At 41.1% G+C, this 18,668-nt stretch overlaps 2 protein-coding genes across 2 annotated transcripts in view; both read left to right on the top strand.

The window, feature by feature from the left end:
• adcy9 (adenylate cyclase 9) overlaps positions 1–7,466 on the top strand; it is a 33,425-nt gene extending 25,959 nt beyond the window's left edge. Inside the window, exons 9-11 of the mRNA XM_063884135.1 lie at positions 825–854; positions 2,185–2,470; positions 2,717–7,466. Of these exons, the coding sequence (XP_063740205.1) occupies positions 825–854; positions 2,185–2,470; positions 2,717–3,718 (1,318 nt within the window). The 3' untranslated portion in view covers positions 3,719–7,466. The remainder of the gene's footprint in view (positions 1–824; positions 855–2,184; positions 2,471–2,716) is intronic.
• Positions 7,467–8,477: 1,011 nt separating this feature from the next.
• Positions 8,478–18,668, top strand: part of crebbpa (CREB binding protein a) — a 36,230-nt gene continuing 26,039 nt past the window's right edge. The window contains 2 exon segments of the mRNA XM_063884134.1: positions 8,478–9,363; positions 16,947–17,620. Coding sequence (XP_063740204.1) covers positions 9,276–9,363; positions 16,947–17,620 — 762 coding nt within the window. The 5' untranslated portion in view covers positions 8,478–9,275.

Genomic DNA, 18,668 nt, shown 5'->3' with positions numbered 1-18,668 from the left:
CTGATGTTTTGTGTCCTTTTTTGTACACTGGGCAATAAAAAGGGCACCTACCCATTTCTTCTCTATAATAGACAGCATTCTATGTTTAAACTTTTTACCCTTAAAACATTTTGCACAAAGTGTTTTTGTGGAAGTGTAGCATGACTTAATGTAGCCTTCTGTTTTATATTTGCCTTTGTGTATTCTTATTAAGTCATTTGATTGTTTTCAAATATAATACCATAACCTTACTATTACACACTTCTCTCTGCATTCATGCCACAATATATTATATAATATTATTATTATTAATATAATATATTCTGAATTGTGAATTGATTCAGTTAAAACTGGGGATATCAAAAGATCCTCAACCCTATTAGTTATATTATCCACAATGTGCACTTGCACTCATTCAAATGAAATAATTGTAATCAAGTCTGCGCTATACTAATTTCATACTAGTTAAATGATCAAGCACTGATAATTGTGCTCCAGTATAACATCCTCACATCCTCAAAAAGTGTATGAAGGTAAAAAGAAGTTATATATAAGCAGCATTTAAGTGAAAGCTGGAATTAAAGCCACTCGGTGAAAGAACTTATGTATAGCCCATATAAAGATTTATATATCTGCATAAAATCCAGATCCACCTGTGTCCTTGATGGCCATACATTAATGCATTATTCTCCAGATTAGTTTAGTTGTTTTGGTACAACATACAGTACCTCTACACGTCTACCAGTTCTTCAGCCGGTAAAGAGGATTTAATATGTTTGGTTCTGTGCAAAACATATTAAGAAAACCTTTTTCCTGACTGACGCCACTCTTTTCCTCTTTTTCAGTGGTGGTAATAACAGCTCTCCAGTTCATGGGTGAGTGTCTCCGTGGAAACAGAAGGGTTTGATGGATGAGTGACATTTAAACGGGTCAAAAGGAGCAACAGCTCTCTTTTATGTTTTTCATAACTACAGCTCTAACTGACTTTTTCTCCATCTCACGCTGTCTTGCTTTATATTCACCTTATCATCCTCTCTCTTCCTGTGTTTCTTCATCTGTGCACCAGAAGTAATGGCTGCTCAATGTCACCAAGTGACTTATACTTGAATTTTGTTTTATTGCATTGCTACACTACTGAGGAGAAGAGAGGGCTTTCTTTTATATGTTAGCGTTTTCTACTTGAGCACACGGCTGTCCTAAGAGAATCATTTTATGAGCATATGATGCAGTCAGGGGACCTTATGGTTTTTCTCCATTTTTATCTGTCTGTAAACCGGCAGGGAACATGAGATTTCTGAGGGGTTTTAAAGACAAATGATGCTTCAAGTTTCTCAAGATCAGTTTTCCTAAATGTTCAGCTGCGTGCTTATTTTGAATGCTGCAATTATAAGCTTAAGGCATATTCAATTACGTTGTGGAAATTGTTAAAAGTACATCTTTAGCGCCGTCGTATAGCTCAGTTGGTAGAGCTGGCGGCCATATACTGGGGTTTGGTCCCCACGCGGAGGACCCAGGTTTGAATCCGGTTTGAGTTCATTTGCTGCGTGCCATCCCCTCTGTCTCCCCTTTTCATAGCTGTAACTTCATTAAAGGCACTGGTTGCCCCCAAAAATATATTTTTTAAAAGTACATCTTTAGATGCAAACATGAACCAAATTTAGAAACTACACTTCCCCATTCTTCTATATTGTCCATTACAATGTTCTCAATTTTGCTTTGTAAATGAAGTACATTATACCCGCTTTCAACAGTCTTACTTTAGCCAAAATTGAGTTACAGAGAATTTAGCTGTCAGCATTTCAAGCCTTTTTTTCTTTTTATCTACTAGGACTTCAACTAGTGATTCGACACATCTCCCAACATGCATAAGTAGTATGTATTGGATGTGATTTATTGAGGCCAGTGAGAAACAAGTATTTCTGCCAGATGAATGTAAACATTGATGTAAAATTGTGAGAATTTTACACCAGCCCATTGATAGTCCCAAACAAATCCTATTCTCATACCTAATGTGGGCTGTACTGGAAATATTTCTCATGTCCGACATTATAATAAACTGGACTAGGAAACACAAGGTGAAGCACCAGTTGGAGTTTTAGTGACTGCGTACATAAATGTTCCTTCTCTGCTGTGCCTTTATTTGCTATACCTATGTTCAGCCTCAACCCTTCTCATTTTCTTTTGCTCTTCCCTTTACTTTTTCAGATTGAATATCTCCTCATCCACTGTTGGAGGATCAGCATCAGGCACTCCTGGCCCTGAACGTCCTCGGCGAGCCCTTGACCTCCTGGTCCCAGAGGCCGTCCTGGCCTTCTTCCTGCTTCTTCTCCTGGTCTGGTTCCTCAACCGCGAGTTCGAGGTCAGCTACCGTCTACATTACCATGGAAACGTGGAAGCTGACAAACACCGCTTTAAGATCCAGACGATGCGAGACCAGGCCGAGTGGTTACTGGGCAACATCATCCCCATCCATGTCGCTGACCAGCTCAAGGTTTTTATTTTTATTGGAAAAAAGTATTAGACTTACTTATGAAGGTTTTCAGAACAATGCTCTTCATATTTGTTGCTTAATGTAATAACATAACAAATAATATTTTAAGGAAATATAAAAATAGATATTTTGAGTATTTTTTCCTTAAATAAAAGAGGTAAAAACAGAGAAGCTCATTGAATCACCCCTATTGGTATTAGCCTGTTTAACGTATTAAATATTTCAACACATTTCACTGTTTCTCAGGTGACCCAGAGCTACTCCAAGAATCACGACAGTGTGGGCGTGATCTTTGCCAGTATCGTAAACTTCAGTGAGTTCTATGAAGAGAGCTACGAGGGCGGTAAAGAGTGCTACCGTGTCCTCAACGAGCTAATTGGAGACTTTGACGAGCTCCTTCGCAAACCCGAGTTCAAAAGCGTGGAAAAGATCAAGACCATCGGTGCCACCTACATGGCAGCGTCGGGACTGAATGTCCGGGAGCTGGCTGAGGATGACAATGAGTCCATCCACGCTCACCTGCGGGAACTTTTTAACTTTGCGCTGGAGATGATGGGCGTCCTGGACGACTTCAACAAGAACATGCTGGGATTTGGTTTCAAGCTTCGAATCGGGTTTAACCACGGCCCACTGACAGCTGGGGTGATCGGCACCACTAAACTGCTCTACGACATCTGGGGAGACACGGTGAACATAGCCAGCCGCATGGACTCAACAGGTGTGGAATGTCGTGTGCAGGTGAGCGAGGAGAGCCACACTGTGCTCAGCGCCATGTGCCTCGAGTTTGACTATAGAGGCACAGTGAATGTTAAGGGAAAAGGTCAAATGAGGACCTTTCTGTACCCCAAAATTGGGGAAAGTATAAATCAAGATTGTACGGAGCTGGGGTACAGTCCCTCATCCTTGGCACCAACAGCCAATAAGACTTCAGGATCTGTTGCCCAGGCAGCAGCTCTTCCTCCCTCTTCTTTCACTCCTCCCTCCTCCTCTCTTTCCACACTCCCTGTTCAACCAGAAAGGCCTTCAATAGCAGGACCTGAGCATGAGCCCACAGAGGAGAGGGAGGAGGGATATAGGGACTCTCCACACCACCCTGCCACAGACTTTCCCCTCACTCCCCACTCTGAACTGGACTCAGTGCCCTCCTGGGTACAACCTGCTCCTCTCGCGATTCAAGAGGAGGAGGATGAAGAGATGGATGCCAACGAGCTAACAAAACTCAATGAGGAGTTTTACGCTCGACTCTGATCCGTCCTCTCCACTTTCCCTGTCTTCAATTCCCCCAATGCCCACAGCTGCTGACGCTACATGACCGATTGTAGGTGCGGGCAGGTGTAGTGTTTTCGGCACAGATGAAGGAGAGGGAAATCAACACAAACAATGGCTACAGTTGCTATACTGGTAGCTACTAATGCCGTTCCTGGGAATGTTGCCTCAGTGCTGGGGTGGGTAAGCCCTGTGTTGAACACAGCAGTGTTAAGGTGAGAAGGCTGAATGGGGGTCAGATAAACAAAAGTGAATTTGTTTTGTTCTAGATGTTTTTGTCTTATTCATTTTTGCTATTAAGTGCCTTCAGGACTAGATCAGTGAACGAACAAATATGAATACCGAACAAAGTTTTAAAACTTTACACTACGGGACATGATGTGGTTTCATACTACATGCTTTTATTTTCAATGCAAGTATTTCTTAAACAATATTTTTGTGCCATATTAGTTGTTTAAACTTGATCAAACTCTTGACCTTTCTAAAGGGAAAATTATTTTAGTTTCTATGTAAGTGCCAGTGCATTATGATGGGCTGAGCAGGGAACTACGGGAAGAATGAGGGAATCACATGAAGCAGTGTTAATTTATGCTCTGCGATGACTTGAGGGCTTTATGCAGTATTCATTTGTGCTAGAGTTTAGGTAAAAGGGGACATGCTACAAGCAGGCTGCATTGGTTTTAGTTTGTGTAGCGGCTAAATGCACATTTTTAAAGCACAGGTCTTGCACAGTGTTTTCTCGACCACTTGTATTTGGTAGCTTTTACAGTGAAATAGCTTATAAGGACGATTCAACAGAGTTCTTTTCCATCACAACGAGTACAATCAAAAGCACAAAATCGAAACAGATAAGGGAATATACATTTGCAGTAAAGGTTTCGATTTTTGAACTGAGATCATCACAAAAGCAGGAAGGCACTTTAAATATACCTAAAGTGATACTCCACCCAAGATCCAAAGTGTCAACTGAGTATTTTTCTACAAAATAAGTAAAACAACCATACATCTCTCAATATTATCTGACTTATCTGACATGTAGGTCACAATCCCAACAACAGGGCACTATAGTATTTAAAAAAAAACACAGATGTTTTGGGGCATTTTTGATTACAGCAAACAGTAGAGCAAAAAAAAAAAAAAAGAGAGGGATGGAAATTGACATTTAAGAATGGTTCCAGGCCATGCGTGATACAAAGGGTGTAAGGGTTCATTACTCCCGGGCCAGCGGCCTGCCCCTGGGCACTGTAGTTCTTAGCAAATGTTTCTCTAATCAGAGTAAATACTGCATTTGTTCGGGACTGTAATCTGTGGTGGGCTAGAGAGTATTTACAGCAGCAGGACAGTGTATGTGGGATTGACTAAAAAAGAAACTAAATAATTTGTTTTTGTTGTAATGAAGGAACATCATGGCTCATCAAAGTGTTATGTGTTAACTAGTTTTTACATAACAACATAGCTCTAAGGCTAAATTCATTCTGGATATTTGGTCATTTGTTATTAACCATAAGAAAAAATATGTTCCCTTTAAAGCCGACAGGGGGTTGAGAGTTTGATACTCAAGAGATTTTGCACGGAGTATCACTTGAGGTGAGACTGTTCTTGGTATGATATTAACAGCATCAAAGCAGAGATCTACTAGTTTTTGCAGGGCTGCGTTTGAAACTTCACACTCAGATTGAGTTCCATTGGTTGCCTTCCTGGCCAGTCCATCACTATAGATTTGTTCAATAGTTAAGTATTGTTTTCCTGGGTGGGACTTTTAACTTTATCCTGTCACAGCCTTTATACGGATGGGGCCCTCTTCTGTATCAATATACCTAAATTGTGCCACTTTAATTGAGTGATCTATAGGTGCAGTGCAACCTAAACTAGCTGATTGTTTTGTGGTGCCTACAAAGTATGACTGTATTTTTTGAGTATTTTTGGTTTTCAGAAAGTTTTCTATCATGCTGGTTTCATACTGACAATATATTATGATTGTATGTTTGAGAAAAGTATGCATCTTTCTGTGCAGGTTTAGCTTTTTTGTAAAATTCCATCCTTTTTTGTCATTTTTCTTGCTCTTTTTCCAGTTTCTTTAATTATCTGATAAACTGGTCGCCTTGAATAATGCAGTGTTAGTGTTCTCATCGAACTGCTGGCATCTCTGTAGTTCGCTTTGCTCTTTTACTCTCTTAAGGCTTCTTTCTTTACTCCTTTAAGCACTTGTTTCCCCTCACACTTTGTGTGTATGTGTGCGAGAAAGATATTTAATTGCTTATCCAAGTCAATAACATGTTGAAGATCACTGCAGTATGATGCAAAAACAAATGAATCACCATCATGGCCGCTGTTAAACATGTTGCAGTTGCTGGCTTATATGTAAACAAATGACACCAACAATGTTGCATTTAAAAAAGCCATGAAGTTGGACATCTGCAAACCATATCAACATATCAACGTTTGAGATAAAGAATCTTGCCATCCTTAACTCTGCCGTTGTGCACTCTCAAACATACACATCTTGTGCCTTTGTGTTAGTCATATCTTTAATCATTGTTTGAGAGCTGTGATTATTTGTATCAAATAATCAAGAAAACCCAAGTACGGTAGCTTAAATACCCTGAAAATCCAAAAAGTAAAGACACAAAAATAGCTACACAAAATATGTTCTAACATTCACATCTCTCATTGTAATCACCTCTTAATACATATTCTCAACACGTTCAAGTTTGCCAAACCCAACAAACAGACCAAACAAAATTATCAAAACAGATGAGGATATAAGGTATCTGTTTTTAAGGAAAGTCAATCCTTGGTGTCATGTAGTCCTTGTAGCGCACATCTGCACACACTTATGAATAAAATATCAAAGTGAACACTACCGGCTCTGCGATCTGTGACACAGTTGGGCGGCGAGAAGTGAGTGAGATTTTGAATGCCTGGGAACAAGTTTTCTTTTTTGCCAGAATACTCTCTCATTTTTGAGTTTGACTCTGAAACATACTATCATCTATTTTGTCATTTTCATTCTTTCTAAAAATTATGTTGATCATTACGAATGTATTGGCTACGCGCATGATCCTCCAAATCACTATGCTTTGCTCATTTTAGGTTACTTGGATTTTATTCTTTTCTGACAGTTGATTTTTAGATAATGTGTTTATGACAAGATTTGTTTTAGTTCAAGCAGAAGAAAAAAAGTGTCCTTTGATGTCCAGCATTTAAAAATGTAAGAAAACAAAGCCAAGTGCATTTGAGGCAACATTTAAGGCATTTAGTCATCCTTTGTTGAAGAAATGCAATTTTGCTTTGTTAAAAGCAATTAAGGGAGATTGTGTCAAGTGGCACTAGGTATAATCCTCACAGCAAAATAACATTGCCTAATCACTCATTTAAATGGTGACTTTTCCACATCTTTTCATTATAAATTCAACCCTGATGTGATTTTTAATTACACTGGGACAGAAATTAGTCTTTTGATCAAAAATCTTTGTGTATTTGTTTTTATGTCCATGAATGAGATTATTCAGAAAGAAATGAGAGTATTATGTTTGTTTTGTGCACATTACCCATGTATCATTTATCACCACATGATCGTAATTTGTACACATTTGCACAAAGCACTCAGTGTTTGTACATATGCAGTTATTTTATGTCACTTATGATTTTTTTATACTTGTGCATGTGTCAGATTTTGCCAGAAAAACAATGAAAAGTGACACGTATTATAAAAATCGATTTGAATTTGTGTTGTTTGAGTTAGTGTGAGTGTTTTGATTTTATAACTCTATAGTATAAGAGAAATCAATCTTAGAGCAGAGAACAATTGCGTGCACTGTGAAGTGAAAATGTTCATAGGCCTAATATATAGACTGAATTATTTTATATTGTTTTTAAATCACTGGGGAAATTAAAGATGAAGGCACAGATGTTCACATTGCTGGTTGGCTAAGTTTAAGGAAAGCCAACATTGGTAATGAACACAGCTTACGGTTTGTAGCTTTAGTATTTTCTTACACAATATTCTTAAAATAAAATAAAAATATTAAGGATTTGCTTTACACAGCTACAGTTTAGGTTACTTTTAGAAGCGAAGAAAAAAGAAAGTCATAGAGAGATATACAAATCTAACTAAGTGGGGAAAGTTCATCAGAAGAGATTAGTAAAATGTGATCAAAAAATGAATATTTCGTATGTGTGTTTTTGCTTTGGCTTTTTTCATTTGCAGAGAGCAATAGCATGCACACACTTCTGCTTTAACTTTGTAATGCAGATATGATCACTATCTTAATTTAAATCCAGATCCTGTGAAATGTTTACCTAGGATTTAAAGATGCATAATTTAATAGATAATCTAGTTTACAACATGCTTACAAAATGTTTCACCTTTTTTATTTAAAAAGGGCAGGTGATGATTCTACCATCATAGCTTTCTACTTGTTGACTATATCATAACAGTATTTATTTTAATGTCTAATGATTTAGACTAGAAGATGGCATTTTGGTAGTTTAGTTCATAAAATAACATGAAACACAACAAAAAAATAATATGCAAACATTATTTTGATTTTAATATTTAAAATTTAAAATGTAAGATAAAATTGCATGAAGGACCTGCAGGAATGTGTCTGACGGTGATGTAGCGCCCCTCGCGGGTAATGTCCGTGCTGTTTTCACGTAGGGCGTGATAGCGCGGCCCCTCCCCCTCCACAGACGATCTGGAAAAGAAAAAAAAAACTTTTTTGTATCGAAGGAATCAACAGCCGCCATCTTGTCGTGGCTCGGAATTAGGATTTCGGTTCAACACTGGTTTTTAGGTAGTAAATCGAGCATCCTCACCGCGATCTGACAGCGTCATTCCCCTGAAAACGAAATCTTAACATCACCTTGGAGACATTTTGTGCGAAAAAACGGGAATTTGATCGGTGGTCGTCGGGCAAAAAAGCTCCGTATATCTGATTTCCCCTTCGGAGTGCGGCGATTCAGCCCTGTCGCCATCCAGGAGCAGTATTGTTTACCGTGAGCAAGCGGAGAGCAGATAGTGACTTTCGAGGCGATTTGCAAAAATACTGCAGTTTTATGCAATTGTGCATTTTTGTGGAGCTTCGCGCGATTTTTGCATGAAGAAATTTGACGTCACGCAAAATGGGTACTTGGAGCATCTAGAAATTACGACTTTCCCCCGGAGTGCAGCATTCCTGCGGATTATTATTACAGTGTCATTTTGATTTTCGATTTTTACATGGGGGATATTTTATTTTTGGTTATTTAACGATAATAATGTGGGTGTTGGGTGTTGGATTATCATGGGGTGAATGGCAGTGGCGAAGCGGGGCGCTGTTGCATTTCTTTTGAAAGACTCGCAGCAAGCTAACGCTAACAGTTAATTTAGCTAGTAGCAGGCAATTAGCTAGCTATTAGCCAGTTAGCTAACGCTAGCAGGCTGTCAGCTTGCTAATGTGTTAACCGGAAAGCTCCGGGTTGATACAACAACTTACCTGTCATAAGGTAACAATAATTATCAAGTTAAGCAACGAGCCGGGCAAAGGCAACAACTATGGCTGAAAACCTGCTGGACGTCGGACCTCCCAACTCTAAGCGGCCGAAGCTGAGTTCACCTGCCCTGTCAGCGTCGGATGGACCAGGTAAAGGCCTCAACACTGTCACATGTAAAACACCCATATCAAGAACATTTACACTTCACATTGCCGTGTGAGCTTGTTTCTTAAATGTATTTAACACATTTCATTCAGGCCAGCTCGCTATGCTGAGCTGTGTGTTGATGTTAGTTACTGAGGGTTTACTGCATTTACTGCAGTGTTGTGGTTGGTTCTGTGGTGAGCAGGTTACACTCCAATGCCAGTTTCTTAGCTACACTAGCCCTGTGTTACTACAGTCCTCAATACAGCCCTGCACTGAATCCTACCACCATAAGATATAACTCAATACAATTTAACAGAGCTACACACTAGTGTCCACAGTGACTTCACAAAACTGAACATCGTTGAATACTGTGAATATCTTGCAGCGCGGTTTAATGACACTGCACTAGTTATTACTGGTTGTATGACACCGGTAACTGAGTATGTGTATGTTAGCAAAGCGTTTCTTATATCAGCTTGATTCCACAGTGAACTGCTCACCTTATAAAGTTATACACTTCATCATAGATCGGATGCACGTATAGTCTTAGACCCTGATGCCAATACTAAATACAATGCAAAACCCAGACTTATTCTATCACCAGATGCCATATCAATTCATGACACACTGTTCAAATGTTCCTGCTGGATTTATTAAAGCAGTTGCTCTATTAACTATTTTTTTTGAGACATTTATTTTTATTTATTGCTTTCAGTGTTCAGGTCAGTGTAAAGTGATGATGCCAGGGAGAGAGGAAAAAAGGATGACAAGTGTGACAGTGTCAATTACCAAGACTCATTTCAGGTGCCAGGTATAAAAACATTAATATGCACAAAGACTAAAACCCAAACATCCCCTTTGCCAAAGCACCCATAAGCAAGCATATGAACCGCTGACTACTCTGTATGTGAGAAGATGCGTGTGTACAGTGAAGTTCTTACTGATTGCGTTACACTAAATACAAGGCTTTTTAGGTGACATTTCTCCCTGTAGACACCTGCACACTTATCAAAAAATCCATGTGTAGACGATGCATCAAAACGTTAGGAATATTGTGATATGTCACACAATCTGGAACTGATGTGAATGCACTCATAGTCCACCTTACAACAATAAAGTTATGATTGTATGGCGGTATTTGGTCAAACAGATCTTGATATTTAATTTATTGATATTTCCTCACCCTATGTGGTTTATAAACTGGCCTGTTGCTCTTCTCTATTTCCTTTTACCCTATGGATAGTACTCCGTGATTAGCTGAAAGTGGTTGGATTGCAAAATAAATATTATAATTGTCCATGCTTGTCTTTTGCTGATATGATTATAGAACATTCCCTGACATTGTGTTTCTTTGGCTGCTTGACAGATGACTGATCCGCTTCTGTGGTAAAGAGTTTGTTAGGAATTTCTCTCCTTGGTAGCAGCAAAGCATGTAACATTAGCCAGCAGACAATTTCTGTAGGCTAAACTGGGTTTACTAGATGCTGCTGGCCTCGGTTTTGAGCCTAGTCCACAAGTACACAGGTTTTTCATTTCGTTCTCAAAGAGAAAAATCGCTTGTGCAAAACCACTGTTTAGAAAGTACTCCCCTGTTCCTCTGTATCATGGAAAGCTTTAATGTACATTTTTGTGTAAATGTGTAAAACGTTCTGTTAGCAAGGTTGTTTGGCCATGTCTGCCACTCATGGATGTTGATTTTGGCTTGCCATTGCATGAAATGTCTCATTTGTGACACATGTAGTAGTAGTAGTAGTTACACAATCGAAAACTGTAAATTACATTCCTTTGACACCTTCAATCTGTCCAGGATTTTATAAAATATACATTTTTATTGATGTCAAAGAACGGTTGAGTGTGGAAGAAAATCCCAAACACATAGAAACAAACTGGACAGATGCAAGCCTTATTTATCATTTACCACAGAAGACAAGGTTGTTCGTGCCCGCACATTTTCTGTATGCAAACGTATGAGCTGCTCTTATAAACACCTGTTTTTGTTTAGGAAATCCACTGTATGAACTGTGTCTAGCGAAATAGGACAAAGTACCTTAAAGTCAAAGTCGATAAGGTGTGATGAAGGAAGCCAAACGTCCATCTGGTGGAGTTTTCTTAGGAGTTGGGAACATTTTTTTAAATTCACTATTATGTTGATCAATATTGACAAAAGTATTTTTCATCAGATTTTAACATTGATTTTAGGGAAAAGATACAGTATAGGTTATGCCAAATAAAGAAATTACAGGAATATTCCCCCCACACTTTGTCGGTAGATTTAATGTTAATGCATCTGGTGATTGATACACGTTGAGTCTATGTTGAAGAGGCTAGTGGAACATTGTTTTGCTCTTGTGAACAAATCTGTAAAACATGCAAATAGATAAGAATGACATGGGGGGGGGGGGGGGGAATCACACCCGCAAAGCATGGTTAACCAGACGGCCTCCCTGTTTAAAACTGGTCGGATCCGGGAAGAGAGAATGGCTGCTGTGAAGCCTTCAGTCAAAGTTCCAAACATCCCTCATCTTGTTGATGTCTCTAAATCGCCGGGTAAAATCCCTCGGTCTGAAGATAACTAATAGTGTACAGTATATTACTCAGTGTTTACCACACATAGACTTTTCTCAGGCAGCACGCTTAGTTATATTGTATTGAATTATAAAATGTGAATTAGCTTTAAATATGTATAAACTAAATGTGTACATCTGTAACTGGCTGGATGTTGCATCACTACTACTTTTTCTTCTATAAACTGTCTGGTGTAATTGCTAACAACAGTATTATCACAACTTTATTTGCCCGAGGGAACTTTTTCTCCCCTTGGCATCCACGGAGAGCATCACATCTATCAAATAGGCACATGTTCTTCATTGAGTTTGATTTAGTTTGGACTGCAATACAAATAATAAGCTGGACAGCCTTTTAACAAAAGCAGCTGACACGACCACGATGAATTACAACACGCATCACACAAGGCAGAGGCACCACATGTCTGCAGCGTTCAATCATTAAATCCGTTACGCCTGCCCCTTATAGTTTTCGCCAGTTACAATTGTGACCAGAGGGACCTCATGGGACATCACTGGGCAACATCTGAGATCGACCGTAAATTACTGCGGACAGAGCGTTGGCTATTATTCTGTAATGACTGTCGTGCCTGGAGCGTTGTGAGCAGCGCCCCTCTCCCCTGACATTTGGCCTCTTGCAGTAGTGTCTGTTTTGAGTTGCCTGTTCCATTTTGGGGTGTAATCCAGCTCATGTTTATTGAGAGGCTTTGCACAATTAGATGTGTATTAAAGTGTCAATGCTTGCAGTGTGTGAACTATGTTTTGTGTGCGTATGGGGAGGTTCCCTTTTATTGTAGTGGCAGCAAGCAAACACGTGCCTGCTGTCTCTTTATTCGGGCCATGTGTCCCACTGCAGGGTCCCTAGGCTCCCCTTGCCCCTCAGTCGAGAAAATATAAATCCATTTGCAGTGATTATTATGCAGTTTTATTATAATATCTTGACATTTTAGTGATTTCGTCCAAATGTCTACTCTGTGTTTGTCTGTATGCTGATCAAAGCTACCAGTGTGCCAAGTGTGTCAGTCACGGCTATGTCAGTAGAACATCCCCACACATACACACACACCCACCCATCCACCAACACTTGTTCACTTACCGCAGTTCCAATGGCATCTTTTAAAGCCTAGCAGGCAGACCGTAAGCTTGTGACGCAGCCGCTAATGTAGCCATTTATGCTTCTGACTGCGGGCAACCAGAAAACCCCCAAGAAATAGCACCAGCAGAGCGGACAAGGGGGGATGGATGATGATGTAACACCATCCAGTTACTTCTGTGTATAAAATGTATGTCTTTCAGTCTCTGTTTGCATGAGGGGCTAATTGGTATTTATTGTATTACTGGTGTATTAAGGCTTGCTTTGCCTCTGTATAATACAGTGTTTTCAGGCTGAAAAAGTAAAGTTTTGTGTTTATTGACATCACAGAAGACTATTGTTTTTGGAAACATTTAAAATGAATAAGAGCTTGCTGTTAAAATATTACTTTTTTTGAGTCATTCTGATTCGTCATAAGGCATTTGGCTCAACAGCACAGCTCTGTCCAGCCCAAAGCAGCTGGACAGTAGGTTGAAGACCAGTTGGGCTGCTGCATTCTGAATTAGCTGCAGAGGTCAGATGGCACTTGCATGACCAGCCAGGAGGGAAGTGCAGTAATCAAGGTGTGAGATGACAAGAACCTGGACCAGGACCTGCGTTGCTTTCTGGGTCAGTAGGAGACATATCCTCCTGATGTTGTAGAGAGAGTATATGCAGGAGGAATTCTTTTAGCAACAACGTTAGCAGGAATTGAAAAAATTGGTCCTCCATTGGGAAAAACCTGGATTCCTTCCAGTGTGAGTCGGGGAAACAACAGAGGTGCCAATGCTAATCGAAATGGATGGGAGAGTCATTCCCTGGAAGGAGGAGCAGTTATGTGTTGTTTATATCGGGCTTCTCCTCCACTTTAAGTGTGTCACCGGGTCAGAAGAGTCGATGGCCCTCATTTATAGCTCTATGTTGTTTTATGTATGCAATGTTCCCGATGTCCAGCAATGTGAGTCCTTAATGACTCGCTGAAGCTCTAAAATCTGAAGTTCTATAACTTTCATGTTAGTAGCATTGGCAAATTGGAATTAACAGTCATATGTGAATTCAGTTTCATGGTTCTCTTACAATCCATAACAGAATTTCATCAGATATGATTATCCACTCCAAAGACCCTTAAAGTATTGTTGGAAAAACAGAGTTGATGACCTTCACATAAACTTTAGGGCAAGATGACACTTATCTCCTGTCTGGACCCCTGCTGGGACTGCTTTGTGGGTAATTATAGCCATCCATTCCCAGACAGAAGCAAATGAATAAAAAAAGAGGGATAAAACAAAAAGTCGACAGAGGAGTGTGGCGATCAGCCAGTTAGGGAGAAAAAAAGAGGAATGGAAAACAAATGAAGGTGAGAATAAGGGAGTTGTATTGTAGGAATCGAAGAGTAGTATTCCTTCCAGCCCCCCACCCCTCCATGGTTGGGACTCCTCCTGACTACATGTGGCACTACCTAACCAAAACATTGCTTTGCATTTTTGGTCCCCAGCCAAGGAGCCTGGGGGCAAGGTCCCACACAGTGTGTATGTCCCCATGGAGAAATGAATGCAGGGCCATGCCTGAGCACATGTGGCTGGAGTGAATGCTGCTGCTCTGAGAGCATCCATGTGGCTGCTGCTTAGGGAGGACGGGCTGAGAAGAGCCAGGGAGGGGAAAACGGATGGTCCCTTCAGCCTTAAACAAGCTTCCTCCACATGGAGCACCTGCTTGACAGCGGGCTAGTGTGGCAGATCGGGAAGGCAGTGTTTACTTGGAAGTACGTAGGCCAAGTTCCCTCATTAAAGCTTTGATTCTGACTGAATCTCAATGAAGACATCCAGCAGATGGCTTATGATAGGGGGACGGTCTCAGTAGTTGTTAGCTCTGTCCTCTCCCATCCTGTAGCATTAGGACTGTTCACCTTAGGAATAACATGAGCTTGATTAGTCAACTGCCATCTCTGAGCGATGGTTGCTGATAATTGCCTCTTCTCTTGGCTCATTTGGCATTTCTCCTTGAAGAAGAATGTGTTCTTTTATATGATATCTTTGTCCAAGATTAACACATCTAGTCACTACTAGCTTTTGAAGATCAAAGGTAGCTGGAAGAGAATAAAGGCAAGAATGGAACCTTCTAGAGATGTGTTGGTCTGCGATTGTTAATAAGCGTTATCTGAATTTTATCAGGCATTCAAATAGAAAAACTCCTTTGGATTTAAACAGCTCAAGGAGCTTCATTATTTGGGGCGTGTTGCCTCAGGTATCAAGGAGATATTTGTCTGAAGGCTTAACAGATGCAAAAAACACGCCAGCAGTTTGTTCAACCCCCAGTCAGGGTTTAAGATCTTTATCTCATGTCAGGAATCAATAATTTTTTACTAACAGAAACACTACTGTTTCAAAGTAATTGAAAGTGTGCACATATTTGATTTTTGTTCAGAGTAATACCAGTTGGCAACCTCCCTAAAATGAATGATAGAAATAATTAAGGTTCTCTCAATAACTATGAAGCAGCTTACATAAAAATGATCAAAACACAAAAACCTGGTTATTATTCCCTGTTTCTGTCAAAAGTCAAAGTCCACTTTATTGTCAAAATGTCCACATGTGTTATACATACAGAACATTGAAATACCGTTTCTTGCAGTCCCACAGTGCGAATATAAACAAGAACATATAACATAAAAAGATGAGATAAGGGCCTAGAAAAAAAAGGGGGAGTAGGGGCCTAGATAAAGGGGTATACAAAAAACTAAGTAATGCAAGTGCAACAATACAGTCTTATTAGAAAGCTTGCAGTTGTTTTCTTTAGCATTGTATTGCAAGAGAGCAATGGTCCCAACCTCCCTAGGTCTAGGTAAATGAAAAGTTTTAGGTGACGGGTGCAGTTTAAGTGTTCACATACCTCTCACGTCATGAAGGCTTTTACTGTCACTGCTCCTCGTATTGAAAACAATTTCTGCCTCGACTACATACACACACTACATACAACTGTCAGAATTTACGTAGGGACAGTATGTTGACCATTGACTCATATACTCCCACACCCAAAGTAAACAGTGCCATCACCCAACTGGACCAGCCCGTGTAAATATAATATATTAGTCAAAAAGATGGTTTTCCTGACAGCCCGGCGCGCGCGCACACACACACACACACACACACACACACACACACACACACACACACACACACACACACACACACACACACACACACACACACACACACACACACACACACCCCATTTTTCTCGCTGTCTTAGTCGCTTTATCTCAAATAAATCATGGCTTCCCTAGGCTCTCAGCATTATGCCCACACCTTTGAATGGTATGACACTAATGCTCCTCCCCCACCCAGCAGGAACCCTGAATGCCGCTATCTGTTGTCACACTGTGTTTGTCAGCCAGTATGCACTTATCATCCAGCAGCATCTTCCTTCTGTGTCTGTTGCTGCAAGGCCACCGTGCAGTTCCAGTGGTTGACTCACTATCCGATAACCAGAAAAGTTCATGAGTAGTGTCATCCAAAAAGTAGTTTAGGAATCCACAGATACTTATATCGGATCCACTGCTGACCAAATTTTTTTTATTGTTTATTGGTGACAATGGGCAGGTCTGGTGTGGGATAGTTATTCAAAAAAACGATTCAGTACGTTTGTTGTCTATGTCTTTTTGGATGAATAATGTCGGGAAAGCAATGTTTATGTTTATAGAGGCACACGGCGTGTTATACAGACTATTTACAGCTTAAGATCATGTGTGTTAAATTGTGGGTTGAGCTGCAAGGGACACATGGAGAAGGTACACGTGATGCTTGTGCAGAATATTCTAAGGAACCCAAATGTGGTGTTGCTTAAAAGAAAGAATGCTCCTGACTCATCTACAAAGCATTCCAGTGGAGCTCTTAATAATATGATCTGATCAAACTAAACTTATTTGTCTTTATTATTTCTTCTCTCATAGATCTGGGGTCACTCTCCTGGGATGATTTGGAGAATGACCTTCCCGATGAGTTGATCCCTAATGGAGGAGATCTGAGCCTAATGGGCGGGATGCCTTCAAATGTTGGAGCAGCATCCGGACCCGGTGGAGCTTCTGTTCTACCCGATGCAGCGGCCAAGCACAAGCAGCTCTCAGAGCTCCTTCGAGCAGGCAGCAGTATCGGGGCCGCAGGGCTGAATTCAGCTAGCTCTCAGACAAGCGGATTGGGTCCTCAGCTGGGCACACCAATGAGAAAGAGCCCCCTTGGACAGGGATCCCCCAACAACCACTCCTCCCCCCAGGCCCAAAAGGCAGGAACCCCAACAGGAATAGCGGGACAGAATAACAACAGTCCTGCAACAATGGGCTTCAACCAGGCCATGATCAACAATAACCAGGGCCACGTCGGCCTCATGGCCCAAGGAGGGCAGTCCCAACCCGGGCAGGTGATGAACGGGGGTCTCGTGCCTGAAGCTGGGAGAGGACGGGGAGCAGGGTTAGCGGGTATGCAGTACCAGGTGCAGAAAATGCAGGGAGCCGCTCCAGGACCAGCAGGAGCTGGAAGTGCGTTGGCAGAAACACTCACCCAGGGAGCGCAGCAGATGGGGTCTCACCCCACCCTCAGCGCAGCCCAACAGACGGCCAACATGAACAAGGTGAGTTGCTCACCTGTTTTATTTGTGTATTTTCTTCTTGCATTGTAAATCAACGCATTCATGGATCATGTTGTTTGTCAAGGGCAACCTTTCCAATTTGCTCTGGCTATAGGATGTGCTCTCTGGTCCCGGTCACTGCTAACTCTGAGCAGCAAGGAAGCACACAGTGTCACCACACTTGGACAAAAGGGCTTATTGCTCTTCCTTTTGACAGCTCCAGTCTTAAGGCAAACAGAGGTCAAATCTAGGGTCATGTCAAATCATCAACGATCTATCGAGCAACCTCAGCATCATATTGCATAGTGCCTGCACACAATGGGTAATACTTTTAGTGCATCTGTGAGTATGTGATCATTGCCAGTACTCAACCTAACGCAGCTCTTAATTGGCTGCTTAATGAGAGTGGAGATGCTCCATAACTGGCCATAACACCACTCACGCTTTGTCTCAAATGACTCGGCCTACTCTCCAAATTGCTCTTTTTTTGGCATGTATGGTGTGTGCATCTGTTTCTGCACACTCTGCTGGGCGCTCTGTCGATTCCTCGGCACACTCTGCTCTCCCTCTCCGCTTATTTTACGCGCTGTGATTGTTCAGAAATGAAATGTACACTCCACACTTGGCAGCTCTACTCTCTTGTTTGGCGAGCAGTTAATATTGACACTGCTGTTGACTCAGTCTTGGGACTCTAAATAATGTGTGTGTGTGTGGGGGGGAGGGGGGGTCATAGTATCTTTGGCTACTCATACACAAACTTGCAACCAGTGTGGTTACACAGGAAATGAGAAGGAAGCCATATATCTCACTGTCTGTATGTCAGAGCCAAGACACTGACGCTGAGCGTAACCACAACACACACACGCTGTCAGGAGACTTGGAGGGATTGTGAATGTGTGTGTGTGTGTGTGTGTGTGTGTGTGTGTGTGTGTGTGTGTGTGTGTGTGTGTGTGTGTGTGTGTGTGTGTGTGTGTGTGTGTGTGTGTGTGTGTGTGTGTGTGTGTGTGTGTGTGTGTGTGTGTGTGTGTGTGTGTGTGTGTGTGTGTGTGTG

Source organism: Eleginops maclovinus, chromosome 5, assembly GCF_036324505.1.
Source record: "Eleginops maclovinus isolate JMC-PN-2008 ecotype Puerto Natales chromosome 5, JC_Emac_rtc_rv5, whole genome shotgun sequence".
Classification (NCBI taxonomy): domain Eukaryota; kingdom Metazoa; phylum Chordata; class Actinopteri; order Perciformes; family Eleginopidae; genus Eleginops; species Eleginops maclovinus.
Note: the sequence above shows the minus strand (reverse complement) of the source record. Positions and strands in the feature narration are given on the sequence as shown.